Below are 27,247 nucleotides of genomic sequence, written 5' to 3' on the forward strand. Positions count from 1 at the left end.
TTCTTCCGAGTAGTAAATCAATCATCAAATCTTACGAACTCTCTCAAAAATAGCTTTCTTCCCATTCCCACTACTCCCAGTTCAGACCTCTATTGTCCGACTCTTGGGCCATTGAGCAATGACAATGCTGGGCTCTCTCCTCTCCCTTGTTCTAATCTCTCCTGCACCTGGCACCAGATCACCTCTCCCCAAATGTCACTTTGAATCAATTATGCCATGTTTCAAATTCTCAGTGACTCTCAAATACTTACAGAATAATTTTAACACTTTAGACTGTAATTTAAGACATTGTACAGGGCGCCTGGGTGGCGCAGTCGGTTAAGCGTCCGACTTCAGCCAGGTCACGATCTCGCGCTCCGTGAGTTCGAGCCCCGCGTCGGGCTCTGGGCTGATGGCTTGGAGCCTGGAGCCTGTTTCAGATTCTGTGTCTCCCTCTCTCTCTGCCCCTCCCCCGTTCATGCTCTGTCTCTGTCTGTCCCAAAAATAAATAAAAACGTTGAAAAAAAAAATTAAGACATTGTACAAATGAAGCCCACCTTTCTGTCTCTTTCAGCACTCTTGGACATAACCCTCCACCTGAGCAAACCAGTTTTCTCTCATTCTTGGATAGAGGTCTGGATCCATGCCTCCATGGTGCTGCTTATCCCTTTTCTCTTGCATGAAACAGCCTCCCTCCTTGGCCAACTAATGACAGGCCATGTGCTTGGTGGTTAAGAGCCCCAGCCTGGATGTCTGTCAGACCTCTCCTGGCTCCCCAAGTTCCTGGCCAGGTGACCTTGAGCAACTTTTATTCCTATTCTGCGTGTTTGGCAAGAGCACTCTTACTACCGTTAGAGGAAAATCCATTTTACAATGATAATCTACTGATTCAGGAGGTGTTTCATTACTTTTTACTTAATTGATGTTTTACTGTAATGTGCGAACCAGAACTCAAAACAGAATTAAAGTTTTTCTTATCTCTGTTGGCCCAATACATTTTCTGTTTTTTGCTAAAGAACATCAGACTCATCAGGAACTTCATCAGGAATTGACAACCTTCTACTTACTTTCAAGGCTAATTCCTTTATGCTCTTACTCTGCACAAAGCTAATCTAATTACTCTTCCTCAGGTCACCTGAGAACAATGACCCAGCTTTCAGATTAGCCAAAGCAGGACACAGGTGACTCCGCTATGGGAGGGCGAGGGCTCTGCACCGGTGAGGTTAGGAGTGTCAGCCTCAGGAAACCAGCAAAAGCAAAAGTAGAATAAAAGCAAAGAGAAATGACCTAGGCCAGAGAATTGTCAACAAATCAGTCAAGGGGAACATGGAAAGTTTGCTTTACTCCCCTTTGAATGTAACAAAGTGGGCCTCAGCCTCGTTCCCCTGCTCTGTTCTCCCTGATAAGTTCCTTATGAGCACTGAAAGAGCTTTTTGGCAAAGTTAGCCTCAGTTTAAATGCACTGAAACATGTTTACCTCAAAGTCTGCCTGTCTTCATGGCTCTGAACCTGGAGTCCCATGACAAGAGAACATGGGTCACCCTCAGAGACACTCTCCATCACCCATCTGTTCCTCCATTCACCTCTCTACTCACCCGTATTCTCTACTCTCTTCCTCCAAACTGGTCCCCCCTTTTTTATGGTTACTACACGATGTTGTATTAGTTTCAGGTATATACAACATAGTGATTTGACAATTCTACGCATTACAAAATGTTCACCACAATAAGTATAGTCACCATCTGTGTCCATACAATGGTATTACAGTAGTATTAATTATATTCCCTATGAGGTACTACTCATCTCTGTAGATGGAATGGGAGCTTTGTACTTTTGAATCCTCTTCATCTGTTTTACCCACCCCCCCCCACCTCCCTTCTGGCGAGCACCAGTTCTCTGTATTTAAGAGCCTGTTTCTGTTTTGTTTTGGTTTTTTATTTGTTGGTTGGTTTTGTTTTTTAGATTCCACATATAAGTCAAATCATATATTTGTCTTTCTCTGACTGATTTCACTTATAATACACTCCAGTCCAACCGTGTTGTTGCAAATGACAAGATCTCTTTCTTTTCATGGCTAAGTAGTATTCCATTGTATATGCATACCACCTCGTCTTTATCCGTTCCTCTACCAAAGGACATTTAGGTGGCTTCCATATCTTGGCTCTTATAAGCCTTGTTGCAATAAAAATCAGGATGCATGTATATTTTTGAATTAGTGTTCTTGTTTTCCTCAGGTAAATACTTAGAAGTGGAATTGCTGGATCATATGGTACTTTTATTTTAGTTTTTTGAGGAGCCTCTGTACTGTTTTCCACAGTGACTGTACCAATTTACATTCCCATCAACAGGGCACAAGGGTTGACTTGTCTCCACATCCTCACCAACACTTGTTGTTTCTTGTCTTTTTGATACTAGCCATTCTGACCGGTGTGAGGTGGTACCTCATTTTGGTTTTGATTAGCATTTCCCTGATAGTCAGTGATAATGAGCACCTTTTTATGTGTCTGCTAGCCCTCCGTATGTCTTCTTTGGGAAAATGTCTTTCTAGGTTCTCTGCCCTTTTTTTATTGGGATGATTTGTGTTTTGGGGTATCGAGTTGTAGGAGTTCTTTATGTATTTTGGATATGAATGTATTATCAGATTGAGTTGTATGAGTTCTTTATGTATTTTGGATATGAATGTATTATCAGATTGAGTTGTATGAGTTCTTTATGTATTTTGGATATGATGTACTATCAGATACATCACTTGCAAATATCTTCTCCCATTCGGTAAGTTTCCTTTTCATTTTATTGACAACTTCCTTTCACTGTGCAAAAGCTTTTTAGTTTGATGTAGTCCTAATTGTTTTGTGTTGCTTTTGTTTCCCTTGCCTAGGGTCACTTATCCAGAAAAATATTGCTAAGGTTGATTTCTGAGAGACTACTGTCTATTTTCGTTTAGGAGTTTTATTCTGTCAGATCTTACATTTAGATCTTTAATCTATTTTGATTTTATTTTTGTGCATGGTATAAGATAGTGGTCCAATGTCTTTCTTTTGCATGTAGCTGGCCAGTGTTCATGGGTTGAAAGAATTAATATGGTTAAAATGTCCACACTCCCAAAGCAATCTACAGATTCAATGCAATCCCTATCAAAATACTGATAGTATCTTTCACAGAACTAGAACAAAAAAATCAAAAAATCTGTATGGAACCACAAAGACCTTGAACAGCCAGATCTTGAGAAAGAAGAACAAAGCTGGATGTATCACAATCCCAGATTCTAAAATATACTCCAAAGCTGTAGTAATCAAAACAGTATGTTACTGGCACACAAAAGAGTACACCAATCAATGAAATGGAAGCCCAAAAATGAACCATTATGGCGGATTAACCTATGAGAAAGGAGACGAAAATATACAATGGGGAAAAGATAGTCTCTTCAATAAATGGTATTGGGAAAACCGAGCTCCCCTTCTTTTTTCTCCCCTCCCTCTTAACCCTTTCCCTTATAACTCCCATTCCAGTGTCTACAAAACACTTCCCAACACCTTCAAATATTTTGCTCTATCTTAGCTCAACCAATGACTTTCAATCCTGGCTGCACATTAAAAGAACTTAAAAGAAAAAATGCCTGAACTTCACCCACTGCAGAGGCTGATTCAGTCAGTCTGGGGTCTAGCCCTGGAACGATTGGCATGTTTGTCATAATCTCCCTAGGTGACTTCAGTGTGCATCCAAGCTTGAGAATAAACAGCCTTAACTGAAACCTGGATTCTCCTCTGCACCCCTTTATCCCCACCCTTATCTGCCTGAATAACTTCTATTATCCATCAAGATTCAACTAAAACATCACCTCCTCCAAGAAGGCTGCCCTGGGAGGCTTAGTGATCTAGGTACCACCCTGTGTTCCTACTATGCCCTGTGTATGCTCTGTCATAGCCTTTATGTCCCTGTTCATAGTAACTTCTTACTTTCATGTCTGTCTACCTCAATAAGCTCTGAATTCCTTAAGAGTAGGAACTGTATCTTCTTCATCTCTGTGTCCCCACAGTGTAACTTATGCAGTGCTTAGCACATGGTTGTCATCCAGAGATCCTTGTGAGAGAGCAGGCAGGAGGGAAGAGATTGAGAAGGGAATTTGAGAATGACAGTGGAAAGAAAAAATCTGTCTCCCTGTACTGTCAGCCTCCGGCTTCCAAGGATAAAATTGATTTTATTTAGCATACTTTGGGGACTATAAGGTAGAGGCAAAGCACACAAAGTAAAAATAGAAGACAACTTTCCATTTTTAGAAAAGAAGTAAATTACATGAAAGCTAGCCCATATATGGAAAGTATTTTTAAAATATATTTTTGGCGATCTACTAAGGACATTATCATTCATCCCCAATTTCTGTGCAGTTGGTGACCCAAATCTTCTTTGACATTCTCATTCTGTTTATGGTGGCTATATGGTGGGCATAATAATGCCTTAATAATGCCTCTCAAAGCTGCGCATATCCCCAAACCCCAACCTTTGAATATGTTACCTTACCTAGCAGAATGGAATGTGCAGATGAAATTAAGGGTCTTGAGATGTGGAGAATATCCTGGATTATCCAGGTGGACCCAATGTAATCACAAGGATCCTTATGAGTGAAAGAGGGAGTCAGGACTCTCAGTTATCTGTGTCACTGATACAGCATGAGAATAACTTGACCATCTGTTACTGGCTTTGAAGTTAGAGGAAAAGCCAAGAAACACATCTGCAGAAGCTGGAAAGGGCAAGAAAACAGATTTTTCCCTTAGAGCTTTTAGAAGGAACACAACCCTGTTGATACCTTGACTGTAGCCCAGTGAGGCCTGTTCAGACTGATACCACCACCGGAATAGTAAGATAATTTGTTGTTATTTTAAGCTGCTAAATTTGTGGTGGTTTGTTACAGCAGCAATAGGAAACTAATACAGTGGATGTAAAATGTTTCCAGAATACACTCACACCTGTCTTGCATGTTTTCTGTTTTGAATTAATGTCACCTCTGCCACAGCTGTTGTGAAATAATCACTGCAAGTCCTGATGATGACCTTGAGTCATTACTAGACCATCAATCATAAGTGAAAGAATAAGCAGTTGTAACCCCAGAAGTCCACATGGCTCATTCATGGAAGACATACAGCCCATGCCCTAAACAGACACTGTGATCTAGCACAAAACAGGAGCCTGGAAAAATTCACAAAATGGTTCCTAACTTTGGATTCCAGCTGCACTTGAGCAGCTCAGAGACCACAGACCCTAGACCTCCAGCACATTGGTCATCACCCCTTTCACTCTCCCAGGTCTCCTGCCAAAAGGACATCAGGCTTTGTTCTAAGTGCAGACCTTGAGGGTGAGGGCAGAGGAGAAGATGACAGAATGAGGATTTTCCAGTGCTTGTTCCCAGAGATAGATGCAAGATAATCAGATTTGCTCCATTGTCCAAATTGATCATCCAACAGGCATCTCCTGAAGGTCATTATGCTAAAAAGGTGTCTGTCCCTTGTTCCAGACTGTCTGGAGGAGGAGGAACGGAGAAGGAAAAGAAAAACTCGCCCATCGGTGGTGAGCTCATACATATTTTAGAATGATTCATTAAATTTTAAAAGGGAATTCGGGTTAACCCTAAAGTAGCCAGAAATTTTATAGAATCAGTATTCCCCATTTTCTGAACTTTCTGATGGACCAGTATGTTAGCAGACAGCTTCCTGTTTTGGTTTGAAAGACTTTTTCTTTTAGCTTCTGTAATACACCCTTCCTCCTCTTCATGCAGGCGCAGAACCGAGTGAGGGTCCTAGGGATTAAAATGTCACCTTTATTACTGATGAACTTTTCTGGAGGATAGCCCTTCTGAATGGGGAAACAGTAAGCTTTCTTTTATAGCACCTCTGAATTCAGCAAAATGACCTCCTCAGCTACAGCCAGCTAGTACGAGTGATCTCGCCCCAAGAGCAGCGCTGCCCGCAGTCACAACCAGCAAGAGTCCAGAAGGGGCTGAGATAGGCTTGCCTGCCATCTCCTCCACTCAATGATTCCAAGGAGGGTTGTCCCAGGGAGGAGGAAGTGAGGGGCAGAGGGGCCAGGAGCGCTATGCTAGTAAGAGCTCTTCAGCACGGATTCGTGAAGAATAGGGAGTGAACACGCTCCACCTGATAGCTTCTTCTAAATGTTAGCAAGTAAGTTATGCTGTCATTAAGCTAACTAAGTAATTATATCTAGGGAAATCCCGAAAGCAAAATGAGCAAGAGCTGATGAGAGATCCATCACCACAAAGCATGCGTGGAAGCAGCAGCCTCCTACTCAGTGTGACACATAGCGTGAGGTGTGTTGCTGGTAATAAATCAAGTACAGACATGACACTGTTTTTAGAAATTAGAACCTGTTCAAAATGTTCCCTCTAAATGCCTGGGTGGCTCAGTAGGTCGAGCGTCCGACTTCAGCTCAGGTCATGATCTGGCACTCCATGAGTTCGAGCCCCGCCTGGGGCTCTGTGCTCACAGCTCAGAGCCTGGAGCCTGCTTCGGATTCTGTGTCTCCCTCTCTCTCTGCCCCTCCCCGGCTCGTGCTCTGTCTCTGTCTCTCAAAAATAAAAAAAACATTAAATTCTTTTTTTAATTTTGCCTATAATAACGTTATTCCCACTCACCTCATTTCAGATCTACTTTCTTGAATGACAGAAAAAGGTGAGGAATTACAGATAGCATTCCAGAAATTACACATAGCGTAGTCTATCTTATCTGTGAGGAAGCTTATAGTGAAGGATTTTTTATAGTAGCATTAATAGTTGTGCAGTTGTGAACTATTGAAATACCTGTGAGTTGCAATTTTTATAGTTGCTTCTGTTTATTTTTTGTTTTATCCAGGAATGAATTTGATTAAGAAGGTGAGATTTTTTTTTTTTAAGCACAAATATCAGCAGAACACATGAACAAGAGTGACCCTACACTTTTGGTTAACAATGACAGAAGAACTACAGTATCAGGTAAAGACCACAGCATGTACTTAAATGTGTGAAATTTTCAAGAATGTTATTAACATCATTATAAAAATTGAATGCACATTTTCACATATAATAATTTAAATCGTAAAATAGGGACATTTTTGTTTAATTCTTTTGTACTTAGTTGTTCATAAGGAGTTGGGAGTCAGATACATTTTAGTTAGGATTCATTTTTAAATTAATTTCTAAAAGCAGATTAGCTATACATATTTTTATTATACAATGATCACTTCCAGGTTTTTAATGGCTTATTGTTCATTTGCTTATAAAATGACTTAATGAAAACTTTTACAGAGATTCTCCCATAAAAGGCTCACGGTTCTTTTTCCTTTATTTCCCTGCTACCAACTCCCTGGTTTGATGAGATTTGTCCAATTCTGAAAATATTGTGTTATGCTTGTAAACTGCCAAGAAAAAACGTAGCAAAAATGAGCATTCTTTTCTGCCCTGAAGCCAACCTCAATCCTTCTCCAACACTCTGTCCTCTTAGGAAAGCTTTAGGTTGGCCAAGAACAAGATTTTCCCTTAACAACAAATCAGGCTGTTGCTAGGTGATTGTGACATAGGAAGAGTAACCTCCAATCAAAAAGCAGCCCCAAAAGTGTGATTGTGGCATATCAATATAAATAGGAGAGCTCTCCCCAGCTCTTAGGCCCTTCTCCTCTCCACTCGTAACTGATAAGGAGACCAACATCTGCAATGGCCAGATCCACCAGCAAAAAGAACAAGTGCTCCAGAGGACATCAAAGCCCAATCTCCAGAAAGAAATTACATTCCAGCACCGACTTTGGCCATAGAAATTATTCACTCTACGTAAACAGGGTCCTAAAGGAAGTGATTCCCCAGAGGGGCATATCATCTCACACCTTGGACATCATGAACACCCTGATCAACGACATCTTTGAGCGCATTTCTATGGAAGCCTGCAGTGTGATGTGTTTCCGAAATCGCTGTACCCTCACCCTTGAAGATATCCAGAAGGCAGTGTACTTGCTGTTACCTGAGAAGCTAGCTAAGTATGCGGTGACTTTTGGAAGTGAAGCTGTCCAAAGATATGTCCACTCCTAAACTTTACATGCCTGCTTAATTAAATCTTGGGGAAAGTAAATCAAACTTACTCCCCAAATGATCACTTCACTATAGAATTTGCTCTTCTTTTTTATAACATGGCAATATTTCCTGGTTATTTCCCCCATCCCTCTTATCTCCAGAGAAGAATTACTCTCTCACTATTTTACCTTTGAACAATTTGATTATTTAGGATTTCCCAAAACCTGCTCCCTGCCCAAGTCCCACCCAGAACTCTTATTTTTCCTGTGACTCTGTAAATCTCATTATATAAATTCAACGTTTATTGTATTGTTAAGGTATCGTTAACTATGTATGGGATGATTTAAACTAGTTCTTCTGACCCCCCCCCCCCCCGCCCAGCTCACATGGACTCAATTTATGAAAACAAACATTTTACTCAGAAGTATACCGGCATTGATAAATTTTCATCAAAAAAGTATTTTCTAGAGCCAACTACAACAAATTCAGTTCCTTAATGAAGTCTCTATACAGCATGTTAACGATTTCCTTTGCTTTAATTCTTATTTCTTGACTTTCAACAAGTTCGGTTCACATCCATGTAAATTTTATCTTTATGTGTAATTGACCTTCACATTCAGATTTGGTTCTCTAGGATTTACTGTTCTACATTTGTGCTGTAATAAGAACAATACCCAGGAAACTATACTCAATTTATAAACTTTAAGAACTTTACAAATGTCACTGGAGGTGTTTCCCATCTCCCTGTCCACTATCCTGAGTTTTGTTTCCTTCCTGTTCCCTTGCTTTTCTGTGTGCTTTTTGTAAACGTCTCTACATTATAAGCTTAACTTTGCTTGTTTCATAACATGGGGGTATACTATCTGTGTTCTTCTGTGCCTGCCTCTTTCTTTTAAACTTGTTTCTAAGATATATACCTGTTGATATATGTATAGCTCCAACCCATTCTTTTCACTGCTAGGTTGTATAATATTCAGTAATATGAATATACCACGGTGTATTTTGCTATGTGCCCAGCATTTTATGTAAGTCAACTTCCTGAATCCCTAGAACCTTGTGATCACTAATAATTATCCTGTTCTACAGATGAGGAAAATGGGGCATAGAGACAGAGAAACCAGCAACTTGTCTGTGGTCACACTGCTGTGTAAGTGGCAGAGCTGACCAGGTTAACAAGAGTCTACTGTGGGCACGATTATCTGCTGTGAGCATTCTTGTGTACATATCTTCTGGTACACACGTACGAGAATTTCTCTAGGTAAAATACCCAACCATGGAATTGCTGGGCCATTGATTTGCTTATATTCGACATTATTAGATATTCCCAGACTGTCTTCCAAAGTGTTTGTACCAATTTACATTTGCAGTAAATGAGAGTAACTCAGGTTCTTCTGGTTACAAGGAACATATCACTTAAATTTCGTCAAGGAAAGGGGATTTCTTGTATGTAAAGCTAGGATGGGAATAGTGAGACTATTCTCGGTATCTCACTGTTAACACCCACTGTTTCTCCTAGGTTGCTCACTTCTAAATGCTTTCTTCTCAGAGTTCCCGCCAGGTCCGTTGGATTCCACTTACATGAAATACCACAGTAAGATTTTACCACAATAAAAAAATGGTTTAAAAAAAATTTAAGTGGGTATTTTATACACATGCATTTATATCATCAAACTTGAAACTATCCGGTTTGAGTTAGGCCCAGAAGGAGGTTGCTGACCTCGCTAAAGATTAGCTGATCATGATTATATAGCTGCCCACATCTGCCACTCTGCTCTGGGTTGGACCCAGAAGGACCTCAAAGGTCTACCTCGGGTCAGCAAATTACAGCCATTGGGCCAAGTCTGGAAGCAGCTCTTTTTGGTATGTCCTCACAAGCTAAGAAGGTTTTTAAAAATGTATAGGGATATTTTAAACGAAAAAGAAAAAACACAAGATTATTCAACAAGCCTAATGTGCCCCACAAAGCCTAAAATATTTATTGTCTGGCTCTTTGTAGAAAAAGTCTCCACCTGTGGTCTGTACAGTGCTGCTTCTCTTGCAGGTTGTGATAAGGCAGGTTTTCTATGGCTTTGCTTGGGATGCGCTTGTTGGTATAAAAAAAACTCACAAATATGGAAAGTTCATCGTTGGCTTTTCAAATCATTCCAGTAAGGATAGTACCTACAAATGGTACTCAACAACTGGGGCAAGGGAATAACCACTCACAGAAACAGTCTTCTAAATTGAGGTGTTTTAAAGATGGGTTAAGGGAACAAAAGTGTTCTTTACGTGTTATTCTCTTTGCCTCTGTGTGTTTTTGAAATATTTTAAAATAATTTCAAAAGAAGGTGAAGATGCTTGGCAAAAACTCTCTGACACTGGTTTTAAGTCGCATTATATAAAGGCATGTACGTAAAAATACCCATATTTTCAAAAAACTTTAACCATCTTTATTGTGGCAAAAAATATATATAACATAAAATTGCCATTTTAATCACTTTTAAGTGTGTACAGCCACACTAAGTCCATCCACATTGTTATGTGGCCATCACCACCATCCGTCTCTAGTACTTTTTCATCTTCCCAAACTGAAACTTTATAAACATTAAATAATAATTCCACATTTCCCCCTCCCCAACCCTTTTTTTTTTTTTAATTTTTTAACGTCTATTTATTTTTGAGACCGAGAGAGACAGAGCATGAACGGGGGAGGGTCAGAGAGAGAGGGAGACACAGAATCTGAAACAGGCTCCAGGCTCTGAGCAGTCAGCACAGAGCCCGACGTTGGGCTCGAACTCACGGACCGCGAGATCGTGACCTGAGCCGAAGTCGGACGCTTAACCGACTGAGCCACTCAGGCGCCCCTCCCCAACCCTTTCTAAGTGTAATTCTGCTTTCTGTCTCTTCTGTCTTAGAATGTGACTATTCTAAGCACTTCGTTTCAGTTGAGTTCAACAGTATTGGTCCTTTTGTGACTGGCTTATTTCACTTAGCATAAAGTCTTCAAGATTCGTCCATATTGTAACACATGTCAGAATTTCCTTTCTTTTTAAGGCTGAATGATATTCAGTATATGAATTTATCACATTTCGTTTATTCATTCATTCATTGGTGGTCACTGGGGTTGCTTCTACCTTTTAGCTATTGAAAATAATGCCACTATGAACATGGGTATACAAATATCTCTTCAAGTCCGTGCTTTCAATTCTTTCAGGCATATATCCAGATGTGGAATTGCTGGATCATATGGTAATTCTAATTTTTTGAGAAACCACCATATCATTTTCCACAGTGACTGTTCCATTTTACTGTCTCACCAGCAATGCACAAAAGTTCCAATGTCTCCACATCCTCATCAACCTTTGTTATTTTCTGTTTTATGTTATACATGTGTGTATATATATATATATATATATGTGAGCTATATATCATATGTTATATACATATATTATATATATGTATGATATATAATAGCCATCCTAATAGATATAATGTGGTTTTGATTTGTGTTTCCTCAATGATTAGAGATGTTGAGCATCTTTTCATGTGTTCACTGACCGTTTGTACTTTTTCCTTGGATGAATGTCTTTTGTCTATTTTTAAATTGGTTTTGTTGTTGTTGAGTTGAAGGAGTTATTTACATATTCTGTATATTAATCCCTTCCTCCAGATATATGATTTGTAAATATTTTTCTCCCATTCCATGGGTTGTCTCCTCGGTGTGTTGAGAGTGTCCTTTGACACACAGAAGTTACTAAGTTTGATAAATCCAATTTGTCTACGCGTTCATTTTGTGTCATATGCCACTTAATATTTTTATTGTTCCTTTATGAGAAAGTTATTTGCAACAACATTATACATATATGTATATATACATATACATGTATGTATTATATGTATATATGTAATGTTTACTTGTTTATTTTGAAAGAGAGAAAGTCAGCTAGGGAGGGGCAGAGTGAGAGGGAAAGAGAGAGACAATCCCAGCAGGCTCTGTGCTGTCAGTGGAGAGCCTGAAATCAAGAGTCAAATGCTTAACCAACTGAGCCACCCAGGCACCCCTCTATATATTCTTAATTTTGGAGTCAGTTCATAGTGTCAACATGGCTTCTAAAATTTGAAAATAGTCTCAAACTAGCTAACACATTAAAAAGGGTCAAAAATATCTCAAGGCATAATTTTGCCATCAATAGGACCATTTTACCAGTTTTTCAGTCTTGCGCCCTAGTTACCTGAGACAGTTAAATGACAGTAAGACAAAAAGTAGTACACACTGCTGGTAGTCCTCAATATATATTTACCCCTTCTTCTCCGAAATAGGACCCCAATTTTTAGCTGAGCTCATAGCCACCCTGTACAAAGGCTACACTTCCAACCCTTCCTTTGGCGAATGTGTCCATGTGACCAAGTGCCGATGAATGGGAGTGTATACACAACCTCTGAAAAGTTACCTTAAGTATCATCAAAGTGCTCTTTTCCCTTTTCCTCTCTCCTGCTGACTGGACTGAGGATGTGGAAGCCGGGGCTGGAGCAGCCACCTCAAACTAGGAGCTGAAACCTGTATATTAAGGATAATAGAGCAGAAAAGTGAAAGAGCTTTGGTCTCTGATGATTGAACTCCTGGGCAGCCTAGCACTGCCTGTGTTTATGTGAGAGCGAAATCAATTTCTAATTTGTTTCAGCCAGTATTATTTTGGTTTTCTATCATTCATAGTCAAATCTAATTCTAATGTAGACATCCAGAAGATAACTGGCTGCTACGCAATGTGGTTAGTCTCAAAATGATTGTACACTTATTAAATAAAAACATAATAAACTATAAATGGAGGATGATGAATGCCTTGTGTATTTACCAGAAGGTGTTTCTGTGCAATGAAATCTCATGCAATGTAGCAGCCCTTTCTTAGAAATGTGTAATGCAGATGGCAAAAGCTTGCCTGTTGTTAGTCTATTGGACACATGATGTGATTTTGAAACACTACTTAAAATACAAAAATAGTAAGATATTCAAAGAAGATAGGAAAAGCATTTCCCACTAAGCCAACAACATGGCCAACCTACCAATTCTGTGGTAATTTCCAGCTAGTGATATACAGTATCATAAGGATGTCTCCCACCCCCAAGAAAGAATAGTGCTGGTTTTGTAATACAAATTACCCAAATGATAAATTTCTAGCAAACTTAGATTATCCTTCTCTGAGTTTAGAAACCTTGTTTTGGAATTGAATAGTGTAATCTCATACAAACATATATTGTCCCTATAATTATTTAAAGTCTTGCTGTGCACACCGCTAGCTTGTTCCCATAGGAACTAAATATGTTGGAAATTACCAGAGGATAGAAAAATACCATTAAGTGTAATACCTTGCATGTGGCACTTATAGTTCATTTATATGTTCACAGAAATACCTTCTTTGCAATAGATGCTGAGAAAACAAAGGCGAGGTCCATCCCATTAAAAACTTAAAATCTTATGGAATAATCCAAAACTAAAATTATTGGGAACAGCTGACAACAATAAGCCTAAGCTGTGAACTAGGCATTATTCTAAATACACCATCTATGTCAACTCAATACAAAAAGCCAAGACAACATGAGAGAGGCACTGTTACCATTTTAGTCAGGGAAACTGAGGCATTAAATAGGCTAAAAAACTTGCCAGAGGTCACATACCTAGTAAGAAAAGAAATGTGATGAGTATGGTACTGACACAAAAACAGACACTCAGACCAATGGAACAGAATAAAGAACCCAGAAATGGACCCACAAATGTATGGCCAACTAATCTTTGACAAAGCAGGAAAGAATAGCCAATGGAATAAAGACAGTCTCTTCAGCAAGTGGTGCTGGGAAAACTGGACAGCAACATGCAGAAGAATGAACCTGGACCACTTTTTTACACCATACACAAAAATAAGCTCAAAAGGGATGAAAGACCTCAATGTAAGACTGAAGCCATCAAAATCCTTGAGGAGAAAGCAGGAAAAAACCTCTTTGGCCTTGGCCGCAGCAACTTCTTACTCAACACATCTCTGGAGGCAAGGGAAACAAAAGCAAAATTGAACTATTGGGACCTCATCAAAATAAAAATCTTCTGCACAGCGAAGGAAACAATCAGCAAAACTAAAAGGCAACCGACAGAATTGGAGAAGATATTTGCAAGTGACATATCAGATAAAGGCTTAGTATCCAAAATCTATAAAGAACTTATCAAACTCAACACCCAAAAAACAAATAATCCAGTGAAGAAATGGGCAAAAGACATGAATAGACGCTTCTCCAAAGAAGACATCCAGGTGGCCAACAGACACATGAGAAAATGCTCCACATCACTCATCATCAGGGAAATACAAATCAAAGCCACAATGAGAGACTACCTCACACCAGTCAGAACGGCTAACATTAACAACTCAGGCAACAACAGATGTTGGTGAGGATGAAGAGAAAGAGCATCTCTTTGCATTCCTGGTGGGAATGCAAGCTGGTGCAGCCACTCTGGAAAACAGCATGGAGGTTCCTCAAAAAACTAAAAATAGAACTACCCTACAACCCAGCAATTGCACTACTAGGATACATGCCTGTATCCCTAGGCATTACAAGGGATACAGGTATGCTGTTTCGAAGGGGCATATGCACCCCAATGTTGATAGCAGCGCTATCAACAATAGACAAAGTATGGAAAGAGCCCAAATGTCCATCGATGGATGAGTGGATAAAGAAGATGTGGTGTATATATATGGAGTATTACTCAGCAATCAAAAAGAATGAAATCTTGCCATTTGCAACTACGTGGATGGAACTGAAGGGTATTTTGCTAAGTGAAATTAGTCAGAGAAAGACAAATATATGACTTCACTCATATGAGGACTTTAAAACACAGAACAGATTAACATAAGGGAAGAGAAGCAAAAATAATATAAAAACAGGGAGGGGGACAAAACATAAGAGACTCTTAAATATAGAAAACAGAGGGTTACTGGAGGGGTTGTGGGAGGGGGGATGGGCTAAATGGGTAAGGGGCATTAAGGAATCTACCTACTCCTGATATCACTATTACAACATATACTAACTAATTTGGATGTAAATTTGAAAAAAAAAAAAAGAATTGAAAAAAAAAAGGAAACAAATGTGATGAAACCCACTTATTCTGGCTCCAGAGTCTATAACTTAAAGCACAATGCATACTGCATCTCACATGGAGAAAGACATGTGGAATATCATGTGGAACATGGGAGGGGCATCTAATCCAGAACAGAAAGGGGTCTTACAGGAGATAACACCTGCCTGGGTCTTGAAGTATGAATAGGAAATACATATAACATAGGAGGAATGATACTTGCAAAAGCACAGGGCATCAAACAGTATGCATTTAAGATAATTGCAAGTTGAATGACGGCCAATAGCACAGGAGGAGGGATGGTGGAAATGAGGTCAGAGAGAAAGGCAAAAATCTGTGGGCTGACTTATAGCCTGAATGTGATGCTAGAACCTGTGAGGAGACCCATGGAGAAACTTTTATTTTATTTTATTTTATTTTATTGTGTTGTGTTGTATTGTATTGTATTGTATTGTATTTTTAGAGAGAGATAGCCTGAGTGGGGGAGAGGGGCAGAGGGAGGGAGAGAGAGCGAGAGAGAAAGAGAGGGAGGGAGAATCCCAAGCAGGCTCCATGCTTAGCTCAGAGCCCGACACAGGGCTCAATCCCACAACCCTGGGATCACAACCTAAGCTGAAGTCAAGAGTTGGACACTCAATCAATTGAGCCACCCAGGCACCCTGGAGAGATATGTACCCAGGAGGAAGATACACTAGCATTTCTATTTAGAAAGATTATCCTACCAGCAGAGATGAGAATGAATTAAAACAGGGAAAGACACGTTTACATATTGATTGGAGTGATGCATGAAAGACATGTTGAGAAGTTGAACAGAGTCCGTGGCAGTGGAGAAAAGGAAGAAGCGATGGATGCAGAAAGTACTTAGGAGACAGAATTCTCAGAAGATATGTGGGATTCCCAGGTCCCTGGCCCAGGAGATTTGATATATCCAAGACATGAAGCTCAGTTAATTTAGTACTGACACATAAAACATCTAGATAATACGTTAAGTGCTTGCTGTAAATGGTGCCATATGTGGGGCATCACAAGAATGCTCAAAGTGCAGAGGATCTAGCAAAAGTCAAAACAACCTTGGGAAGGATGTTTAGCACTTGTTTAAAGCTTAGCTAGAAGAGGACAGCTTAAATTTTAATACTTGAGATCAGTTTTTATCACAACCCTGTGCTATGCCACACATCATGTGTTGACAGATTTGCTTAGCTCTGACAGCTGATTTTTTGGAAGACATTTGGCAATACGGGGAGAACCCAGCAGACTATGTAAATCATGGGGAGAAAGTAGCAGCCTGTAAATACAAGGTGAAAGGTTAGTTATATTCAAGATGAAGAGAGCAGAAGAATAAAACTGCTGCTTGTCCTTGTGTGCTCTTGGAGGAGAATTACTCTGAGGCAAAGAGGACCTGTTTTCATGAAAGACTCTGTGATGGTCAGGGTACAGGCTGTGGGGCCACAGGGCCCTGGCAATGCATTCGGACATAACGGGTAGAGAAAGGGCCGTTCTTCCCCCCACCCGCCACCCCCTGCCCTGGGACCAGAATCCCAAAGTGGAAGCTGCAGATAGAGCCTGCAAGAAGCTTGTGGGGAATAAGGAGAATAAAGCAGGGTCCTGTGAAGCTTATTCCCAATAGGCTGGTTTGTGGGCACGTGTGAAGCCAGGCCTCCTTGTAAGAATCACAGACATTTCTATGGGGAACTTTGCCAAAGGGTGAGTCACAGGAACTTTGAGTTACTAAGGTGTTAACTGAAGAGAACTTAGGGTTTTACCCCACATAACTCCTTCCAAGGGCCATCTCTTTTTTTTTTTTTTTTTTTTTTTTTTTTGGTCATCTTGTGGTGGTTGCAACAGAGAAGGCAGAAAAATCACTTGACATCAAATGAATCTTTGCAGAGTTGCATGCTGATTCCCAATGAAGTCACCCTTTTAGAATATTATTATTAAAGTGAGTATACCTTGTCCCAGTCTGATATATTTTCATTTGGGCTACTCCACAGTTAAAAGACTTTCGAGAAAAATAACCAGCACTACTTAATGTGTCAGTCAGTCTCCAAGATGGCTCCTTACTGATTCTCTTCTGATGCGCATGCTCTGTACAGTCCCCTCCCACAGTCTATTAGAGTTGGTCTGTGTCACCAATAGAATGTATTCTATTGTGACAGTGTGTGACTTTCAGTGCTGCTTCATTAAAAAAAAAAAAAGGAAAACAGTGCCGCTTCAATGTTTTCTCTTGGATTACTCACTCTGGGGAAACCAGCTACCCTGTCATGACGACATCAAAGCAGCCCCATGGAAAAATGCAAGTGGTAAGGAACTCAGGTCTCCCGCCAACAGCCAGCATTGACTTGCCAGCCATCTGAGCATGCTACCTTTAAAGTAAATCTTCCCGCCCCAGTCAAACCTTCTGAGGATGACAACTCTGGCCAATCTTTTCACTGAAAACTCCCAAGAGATCTGAGGCAGAAACACTCAACTTAGCTGCTCCAAAATTCCTGAGCCTCAAAAATGTTAGGAAGTAAAAATTGGCATTATTGCTTCAAGTTTGGGATAATTTGTTAAGCAGCAATATTTAACCCACAGACTTAATTTATGCCCACGTGAACAAGACACCTCACCAAGGTAATCCCACCAAAACAAAGAGATTGCCCCAACAACAGGTTTTACCTTCTACCTTTAGGCAACTGAAGCAAATCTCTGTTATTTTTCAAATACAGTCATGTTTTTGTCTCCACTTAGAGACAATAATGTTCAGAAATATTAAAGCATAAGTCCAAACCACCCATTATAGCACCATGTGGATAGCTAGCTAGGCTGCAGAGTCTGCTCAATCAGTTTCAAAAAAGCCGGCAAAAAATTAGTCTAGACAGTATCTATGGATAAACAACATCATTGCATTCAATTATCTGACTGGAGAGAGAAGGAAAAAAAAAATTCTGACAGTAATTTGATTTTAGGAAAAGGGAACTATGATAAAATGCTATTATTAAAGAAAAACTGAATGGTGCATTTTCCAAAGCAAAGTCCCTACAGCAACATGAACACATTCAAAATCTGTGATTGAAACCCCAAGGAAAATGCTGGCCTCTACATAAGGTGAGGAGGAACTCTGATCTCAGAGGCCTACTTGTAATGTTGTAAGCAAATTCAAGCAAAAATTCAAGCAAAACAAATCCAGACATTTCAATTAGCACAAAAAATAATAATAATAACCATAACTGGAGACAACTACCCAAGTTTGGGAAGATCTCAAAGATGACATTGTATGTTGTTATTGTGCACAGCTTTGTACTGTGGTACATGCTTTCTGTATCAGTCTCTTGACCTGAACTGTAAGTTCCTAGAAGGTATGGGCTCAGTAACTCTCTCAAGTCACTGCCTAGAGTTAGCGCATTAGTCTGAGTTCCCTAGGAAAAAAAATTGATTCTGAAGCAAGGCTTCCTTGGCAAGTTCAATCACTGAGAAGCGAGAGTGAAAGAAAAGACAAGTGAGTCAGAGGAGTATGGGAAGGAAAAGCAAGGTAATGCACTGACCACGCTGGCTACTGTTCCATAACAAGCAATTGCCTGACTGGTGTTGCAGTGTGACCATGCAGGACATGTCTGGACAGATTAAATGGAGAAACCATGACTCAGAACAGTTTCTGGTGGTGGGGAAAAAATGGAGAAGGAATTTATCCACTGGCTTCACTTTGTACTAATCAAAGTTTGTTCCATGAGGAGTTTATGCCCCTAAACACCAAGGTTGTGGCCCCTTCAGCAACCAGTAGGGAAACTACATCCTATGACCTCTGGCATAGGACTTCGTACAAATCTGGAAAAGTAAGAGGGACCGGAGATCCTGGGCATTCGTCTTGGGTAACAGAAGGCAAGACCCCACAGAAAGTCCTTCATCACAGTGGCTGTGGTGAAGACATACAACCCTGAGGTGTCAGGGGTCAGGTGAGCTGGAAACATGTATTCGATGTAGCCAGTGTTTGTCGATACTCGTGGAAAGAAACTTCTTGTAGTCTGAAGGACAAACGGGAGAGTAACAAGTATCCATTAGAGCTATAAAATCAGCGTCACCCAATTTCGTATGTAAATTTAGCTTATCTCTTCAGCTCTAGCCTTTTTCTTCCAACACCAGCAAAGCACTGTTGTCTCAGAGACAGGGCTAGGCAATGAAGGGTTCTTACTGTCAGTGCTCCTTCTAGGCTGATCTCTGCAGGAAGAATTATTAGGTTTGGGCCAAACTGCTCTTCTTAAGCCTTCCTCATGATCCAAGCTGGCCTCAGAATCCCCAAACTGCAGTCCTCTTTTGGGTAGCAGCCCGGGTTAATTCATTTGCTTCTATTTTATACAAATTTCAAGTACGTGACTTTGAAAAATAAATAAGGGAAAGCTTTGTGCATAAAATCTGAAATAGTTCAAATGTACTGATTGTTGATAATTGCCTACTTTTGAAGCTGGTGAACTATGCTTATACTATCATCACTTATTGGAACTACTTTAAGGTCGTAAACAAGCAAGCGCATGATCATTTTTCAGAATGAGTCATGGACTATGTGAGATCTTTCAGGAAAAAATACTCACAAAAGGCATCTGCCTGGTCCTTTTACCAATGTTATTATTATTTTGCAGATGAGGAAACTGAGTCATTACATGATTGAATTTGGGGACTCAAAGCCAAGTCCTCAGTCTTCAATCCCCATGTCCTTTCCATTGTTCTAGCCCTCCCAACTTTGTGTTACCATCAAGTGTAATAAGAAAACTTTACTTTCATGCATGGTGTCAGTAAAAATATTGGCTGAGCCCACAATACTGTACCTAACATGTTCCTTTAGGTTGACATAAAGCTTTTAATGGATATTCTTTTTACAGTGTGGTTCGATCACCCATCCACTTAGCTACTTTAAATGTAGCAAGCCACGGTTGACCATTTATCCCCAAGAAAGTAGTAATAGCAGTAACAACCACAAGTATACTAATATTTACCATTTTCTAGCACCAGGTACTGTCTGAGAGTCTTCACATATGTTATTTCACATCGTCCTCACAGTAGCCCTGTCAGGCACTACTATCATTTTTCTCATTATACAAATAAGAAAACTGAGGCTCCTAACAATAGGAGAAAATGGTATTTAACTCCTGTTAGTTAGATATTAACTGATTTGGCCAAAGTTACACAGCTAGCAAGTGCACACTTAGTTCTGAGCCCAGATTGTTTTCCACTGACCCGAAATCCTTTACATTGGCAAAGTACATTATAAAGCTGACAGAGACATGTTCTTTTTACGTGTGCATTAGCACTTTTCCTCTTGATCACTACTTACTTTATAGATAAGGAATTGAGGCTCAAGAAGTTGAGATATTTTTCCAAGTTCACATAGCTATTAACTGTCAGAGCTGGGAGTCAAAGCTTAGTTGGAGTTTTTTCTATTCTCTGCTTCTCACGGGAGACTATCAAATGCTTGATTAAATTGACGACTGCCTGCATTCAATTGGTGTTTGCTAATTTATCATCATAGACGCACTAAAAATTAGTTTCCACAAATCCTATTAAATAAAAAAAAATCACTTAGAACAATTGTTTTCATGAGTTCCTACCCTCTGAATTAATGAGAAACTTCTATGTTCATTGACGGAAGTGTAATTTGACGCTGGGGCCTCATGAGGACTTCAGAGAAGAGACAGAGGAAAACTAAGGAAATTGTAATACCCATACAAAGATACTGAAAATAGGAATATAGCGAAACAAAAGAAAACAAAACAAAACAAAACAAGAGCCTCAAAGCAGCTCTCATCTTAACAGGGAAACTAAAAGATTATCTAAGGAGGGAAGATAGGACCAAAAAGCTGGAGATGAACAGCATCAAAACGCCACACAATGGAAGTACCTTAATACACGGATAGATAGAGTTTTCTTGAAAAGTTTCTGTTACTTTCTTAGAATACTTCTTAGAATTGGGCTTGGCTGCGTATAACGAAGATGCAAACTGACAGCAGAAATAAGGAAAAAGTTTTCATCTCTTTCATGTAATGACCAGAAATTGGCCCTTCAAGACTACTATGGAGGCTGTACATTGTTAGGGACCCAGTCCCTTTTTTTGTAGCTGCTTTGCCATTCATGGCTTCCATTTGCAAAGCCACCTCACAGCCCAAACCAGCTGCTGGAGCTCCAGTGTTTGTATTTGCATTCCAGGCTACAGGAAGAAGGAAGAGGGGGCAAATGGGGTCTCCTTCCTCCCTCTTAATGAGATTTTCCAGAAATAACTCACGACACTTCCACTTCTATATCATTGAGCAGAATTTCATCACATAATCACACTGACACCTAGTTGCAAGGAAGGCTCTTTTAGCTGGGTATATTGTTCCCATCTAAATGCAGGGTTCTGTTACTGAGGAGGAGACAGAATAGATATTGGGGTGTGCCATGAGCAGATTCTGCCACAAATGGATAAATGATTAATATAATTATAACAACAACAACAATAAAAGTAATAAACTCTTTCACTCTACCTATCTCCTCAAAGACACCCACAATAGGATATTCCAAACGCCTTAGGTAAATTGGCACCATTGGACAATTTTCTATTTAGAAAAATTTTAAAGCGAAATCAATTTAGATAATTTTATAGCAAGAACAATGGGAATGGATTGACTATAAAGCCAAAAGTGAGAAAGCTTGAGTTTTGTATTATACTAAATCATAATATTCCTCTAATCTGGCGGTTGGCTTTTGTCCTCAGGCTGTGATGGCTGGAAGCCTATGATAAGAAACCCTTTTACATTCAATGTCATCTATATTCTCACGTTGTTACACTGCAGATTGCTTACATTGAACTTGCAGCAGCCCTGTATCCTGCTTAACTATATTCATATTTCAAGCAAACACCACTCACATTTCAAAGGAAAATTCTATCAAAAATGGTATTTAACTCCTATACATTCAGAATACTCTAGGGGTGCCTGGGTGGCTCAGTCTGTTGAGTGTCCCACTTTGGCTACAGTCATGATCTCATGGCTTGTGAGTTAGAGCCCTGCGTCGGGCTCTGTACCGACAGCTCAAAGTCTGGAGCCTGCTTCAGATTTTGTGTCTCCCTCTCTCTGCCCCTCCCCCACCTGTGCTCTGCCTCTCTGTCTCTCTGTCTCTCTGTCTCTCTCTCAAAAATAAAACATTAAAAAAAATACCACAGAGAAACTAAATGCTCACCTCTTTCTAAAATTGTATAGAAATAAGCAATCAAAGTAAAGGAGATTATGAAAAAAATAAGATGTCTGATGCATTCCTGTGCAAAAATAAGTGTTCTCTCAAATGTATTTTTATTTCCAGTAATGATAATAATAGCTAACATTTACTGAGTGATTATTATGTGTCACGAGCAGAGGTGAGTACATTATTTTATTCATTCATAGACTGTAAGAAAAGCGTCAGGGTATTTTCTTAAACTTTGGCTCCTTAGGCACTATCATTCATTCATCCTTCCATTAACATTTGCCAAACATTTGTTATGTATCTAGCACTATGCTAAAAGATAGGGAGACAGAGATTTAAAAAATACAGATACTATCCTAAGGAAATTCACATTTTTAAAAAGTGAACAAAGGGAGAAGTAAAAGGAGTACATTTTAATTCCTACATGCACGGATTCTGGAACAGGCCTTTGGGATTCACATCCTGACTCTGAACGCCTAGCTGTGGGACTTCAAGCAAATCATATAACTTCTCCAAGTTTGAGTTTCCTCACCTGAAAAATGGGAATACCAAAGTACTGAATGAGATAAACCATTTAAGCACTTAAGTCACTGTTTGGCACACTGTAAGCAGTCAATAAATGTTATTATTATTTGTGTAATAGCACCCACGGTGTTCAAGGAACAGTAAGAAAGATGGTGAACTCAGACACCAGGCTGAGCAAGCCTTATGAAGATACCTGAGTTGAGTGTTTAAGACTATACAACTCAGGGGTGCCTGGGTGGCTCTGTCAGTTAAGGTCTGACTCTTGATCTCAGCTCAGGTCTTGATCTCAGAGTCATGAGTTCAAGCCCTGCACTGAGTTCCATGCTGGTGTGGAGCCTACTTAAAAATAAAAAATAAAAAAAAGACTGTACAACTCAGACACTCTCCTAAATTCTCAGCTCTTTGAGGTCAAACTTCTCTTATGCCCAAATAACTCTGACACACATGCCTATAAAAGCAGAAAGTCTCATCTTTCACTGGGCTACCCCTCAGGGGTAGCAGTGAAAACTTGAGGAATAAAGACATATTCCACAAATCCTCAGGCTCCCCCAGCCAAACACTCTCTCTAGACTATTGCTCTACTTTGTGCACAGGTTATCTGCTCACACCTAACCATCCTCCCACCCCCACCCCCACCCCCACCCCCCGCCCCGCCCTGGGCAGTTTCTGCTTTCAGGTTTTACTTCCTCCCTAATTGTGGACAGAGCTGCCTCCATCAATGTTTCAAAGCACATCTCAAAGAAGCTGTCCCTTTAAATAAGGCTTCGCTGAAAGATGAGGGAGAACAGAAATACAGTAAAACCTTGGGTTACGAGCAACTTGTTTTACAAGTGTTGCACAAGATGAGCAAACCTTCTAATAACTTTTAATTTGATAAATGAGCAATGTCTTGAAATAAAAGTAGTACCTGACACTGTAGGTCACATGATCACAAGTGAGACACAGGTTATTGAAATTCACTTTGATATACAAGTCCTTTGGATTACAAGTATGTTTCCAGAATGAATTAGGCTCACAAACCAAGGTTTTACTTACCCCAAAAGATAGCCCACAACTAGGACTACAGATGGTTGCCCTGAAAGTCACAGCCCAAACGTAAGTTGACGATCCCTGCCTTGCTAGCCCCCACAGGTCTTTTCCCGATGTGGGGAGGAGCCAGCTGCACCCTTTCCGCAGGAATTTTCAGGTACCTCTATATTCCAGCATCCAAGCTCAATCCCCTTTTTGCCCCCAGGGAAGATGCAAAGCCTCTCTTCCCAGGCTAAGCTCCTTCTCTTTCCCACCTCAAGATGGCAGGTGCACACTCAGGGTGCTGAGGCCCTCATTTCTGGGACAATCATGTGAATCCTCAAACGTTGCCCCAAATCAAGGTTATCCATCTTAACTCTTGGGTAGGACACCAGTGGTCCAGTCCATCTAGTGCTGCTTCTTGCTGATCTACACCCACATCATAGACTTCCCTTGGCCTTCAGGTGAAAGAAGGTCCAGGCCTACATGACCTTCCTGGTGGTTCCCAGGCTTGAATGGACACTGCTTGGATAAAAATACACATAACTCACCAAGGCATCATTTCTAGGCAAAGGACAGTACAACTTCAGATTTAGGAATTTTTTCATTATCTTGCAAATATACTACATTTACATTATTAAACAGAACATTTAGTAAGTTACTCTGAAGGTTTTGCATTTGGGGTTATTACACTACTTTTTGGGCTTCCCTAAGAAAAAATGGATAGGTATTTGCCTTACAAATACATTACTAAAAGGATTCATTCAACTGGTCCATTCTCAAACAAAGGGAAGTCTCACCCCAAAGACAAATGTTTACCTGTCAGATGTCTCATTTCCTCAGAGTTCTGCTCTCAACCCGATTATCTGTTAGGTATACTTTGCTTTATATAAGTGTATTCCATCGTTTAGAATGGAAATAGCCCAGAGCACTTTACAAGCAATAAAGAAATGTCTGATTAAAAGGCATTTTAGTATTCTATGACTATTGAACATAATAATACCTCTTGGCCAGACACTCTTTTAGGGATATTAGACCTATAAGGTAAAGTCCCTATCTAGAAACCAAGGAGAACGACTTTTTAAATAGTCAAGAATCCTTTGGCATTTGAACATGTACACAAAAAGATTTTTATTAATATTACTCAAGCAATCATTTAAAAGTCAGTGACCCTAGGGGCGCCTGGGTGGCTCAGTTGGTTAAGTGTCTGACTTCAGCTCAGGTCATGATCTTGTGGTTCGTGGGTTCGAGCCCTACATCAGTCTCTGCACTGATGGCTCAGAGCCTGGAGCCTGCTTCTGATTCTGTGTCTCCCTCTCTCTCTCTGCCCCTCTCTGACTTGTACTCTGTCTCTCTCTCTCTCAAAAATAAATAAATATTAAAACATAACTTAAAAAATAATAATAAAAGTTAGTGACTCTTACATTCCTAGAATCATAGCACCCAGGGCACAATTCAAACTGTCTTCCATCGTCTGTTCCCTGACATCTCCCCTCTGCTTTACACAGGCGAGTTTAGACAAGCTTAGCCTTTCCCACCAATATGTCCAGTTTCTGTCTTTCCTTTCTGCAGAAGGGAATTTAAAAAATATTTTTGTTACTATTTAACAGAAATTTTAAAAAGAGTGTTTTGCCAGGTATTTCAATGGATTGTTGGAAGAATCAGCTAAAGGAATAGGGTAATGCATAGAATAATTTTTCGGAAACTGTAGACCATGTATAAATGATTATCATTATTGCTGTGTTAAGGTAGGAGGAGGGTAGAAAAGTCTTAATTGTACAGATGGCATTTAATACATGGCCTAGAGAGCTGAAAGGAAGAGGAGCTAACTCATACCTAGACCAACTTTGTAATCACTTAGTCTTTCTTAATCCTCACAACCAATCTCTGAATTAAATATTTCTATTTTACTATAAAGGAAACTGAGAATAAGAGGGGTTAAGTGATTTGCCACACAACTAGTAAAAGTCTGAGTGGGACTTAAACGCAAAAGGGAAGTCTCACAAAGTGTTAACAGAAAAGTAGCAAGAATGGAATTGTCCAACCTGAGTCTCACTGTTGCCTGGTCCAACCTCCCCTGATTTCCCTCATAAGTGAGGAATGTGATGGCCTTCCTTCTCCAGCCTTTCCTGCTTAGCCTCAGCCCCTAAGATCACCCAACCAGTCAACAGTGAGAGGAGGACCAGCACATGGAATTGGCGTGTGGAGTGTCTGGTGGGCTTGTTCTCAAACCCCAAGCATCCACAAACCCTATATTGCTATAGTTGTCTCCTGCTTCCACCATATTGTCCAGGTTGTAGAACTGAGGTTCTTCCAGACTTTCCTACCTCCCCATTTCCCTGCTGAGGTTAGAATCTCGTCCTGAGTTTCAGTACCCTAACTTCTCACAGGTTGAGAACTTTTCCTTTGGATTCCAAGGCAAGTAGATGGGCCATCTTGAACCCATGCATGGCCCCTTACCAGATTTTTAATACTGTCACCAACCAGAAACTCCTGTTATGCTGCCTTACCAATTACAGCATCTCTCTGGGCAAGGATTCCTGGTTATATCAGTTCTGAATTGTTTGCTTTGGCTTTTTCGATGTTGCATGTTGGCCAACAGCTAACTCCTTGGGGTCCAGGCCAACCCTGCCCTTCCTTTACTCTCTCCCCCGGCTCAAGAAGACTCAATGTGCCTCATGGCTAAGCCTTCTGAGTTATGGAAGGATGAGGCATTGCCTCACCATGAAGTCCCTATAAGGCTTTGCCATAAATGAAAAGTGCCCAAGCTGAAAACAGGTGACCTGCTGAAAACACCCAGGAGTGTCACAATTTGTCCAGACATAGCTTGACTGGAGAGTCACAGATTAAGAACAGACATCTGAAAACAAGTAGGAATGAGGAGTTTGTTCCACTTACAAGCTCTGTGACCTTTAGCCCGTGTCATTAGTGTCACTGTGCCTTGTTTTCTTTATAACATAAGGGCAAGGATACCTGAGTCAGTAGGTTTTTATAAGGATTAATTGAGAAGGGTCCCTGAATGGCTCTGTCAGTTAAGTGTCTGACTTCGGCTCAGGTCATGATCTTGCAGTCTGTGGGTTTGAGCCCCACATCGGGCTCTGCACTGATGGTGTTGAGTCTCCTTGCGATTCTCTCTCTCTCTCTCTCTCTCTCTGTCTCTCTCTCCCCCTCCCCCACTTGTGTGTGTGTGCACGCTCTCTCTCTCTCTCTCTTAATAAATAAATAAACTTAAAAAAAAGAAATAATTAAGAAAATGTTTGTCAAGGCGGGAACAGAACCTGGTATACAGTAGACACTCAATAAAGGCCCTATGCAATCGACTCTAAAATGCACATTCATTTTCACATTTTAACAGTCTGAAACTGGAATGAACCTTATATTGTGTCACAGTTTAATCAACAGGG

General features: G+C 40.2%; 1 protein-coding gene across 1 annotated transcript; it reads left to right on the forward strand.

Moving 5' to 3' along the window:
* Positions 1–7,675: 7,675 nt before the first annotated feature.
* LOC124510558 (histone H2B subacrosomal variant-like) lies at positions 7,676–8,044 on the forward strand. Its single transcript, XM_047077372.1, has one exon. It carries the CDS (start codon positions 7,676–7,678, stop codon positions 8,042–8,044), a length of 369 nt encoding a protein of 122 aa, XP_046933328.1.
* The last annotated feature ends 19,203 nt before the right edge of the window (positions 8,045–27,247 follow it).

This window comes from Lynx rufus, unplaced genomic scaffold (assembly GCF_022079265.1).
Source record: "Lynx rufus isolate CCGP_SWC_20201006 ecotype Redwood Valley unplaced genomic scaffold, mLynRuf1.p SCAF_1, whole genome shotgun sequence".
NCBI classification, from domain to species: Eukaryota; Metazoa; Chordata; class Mammalia; order Carnivora; family Felidae; genus Lynx; species Lynx rufus.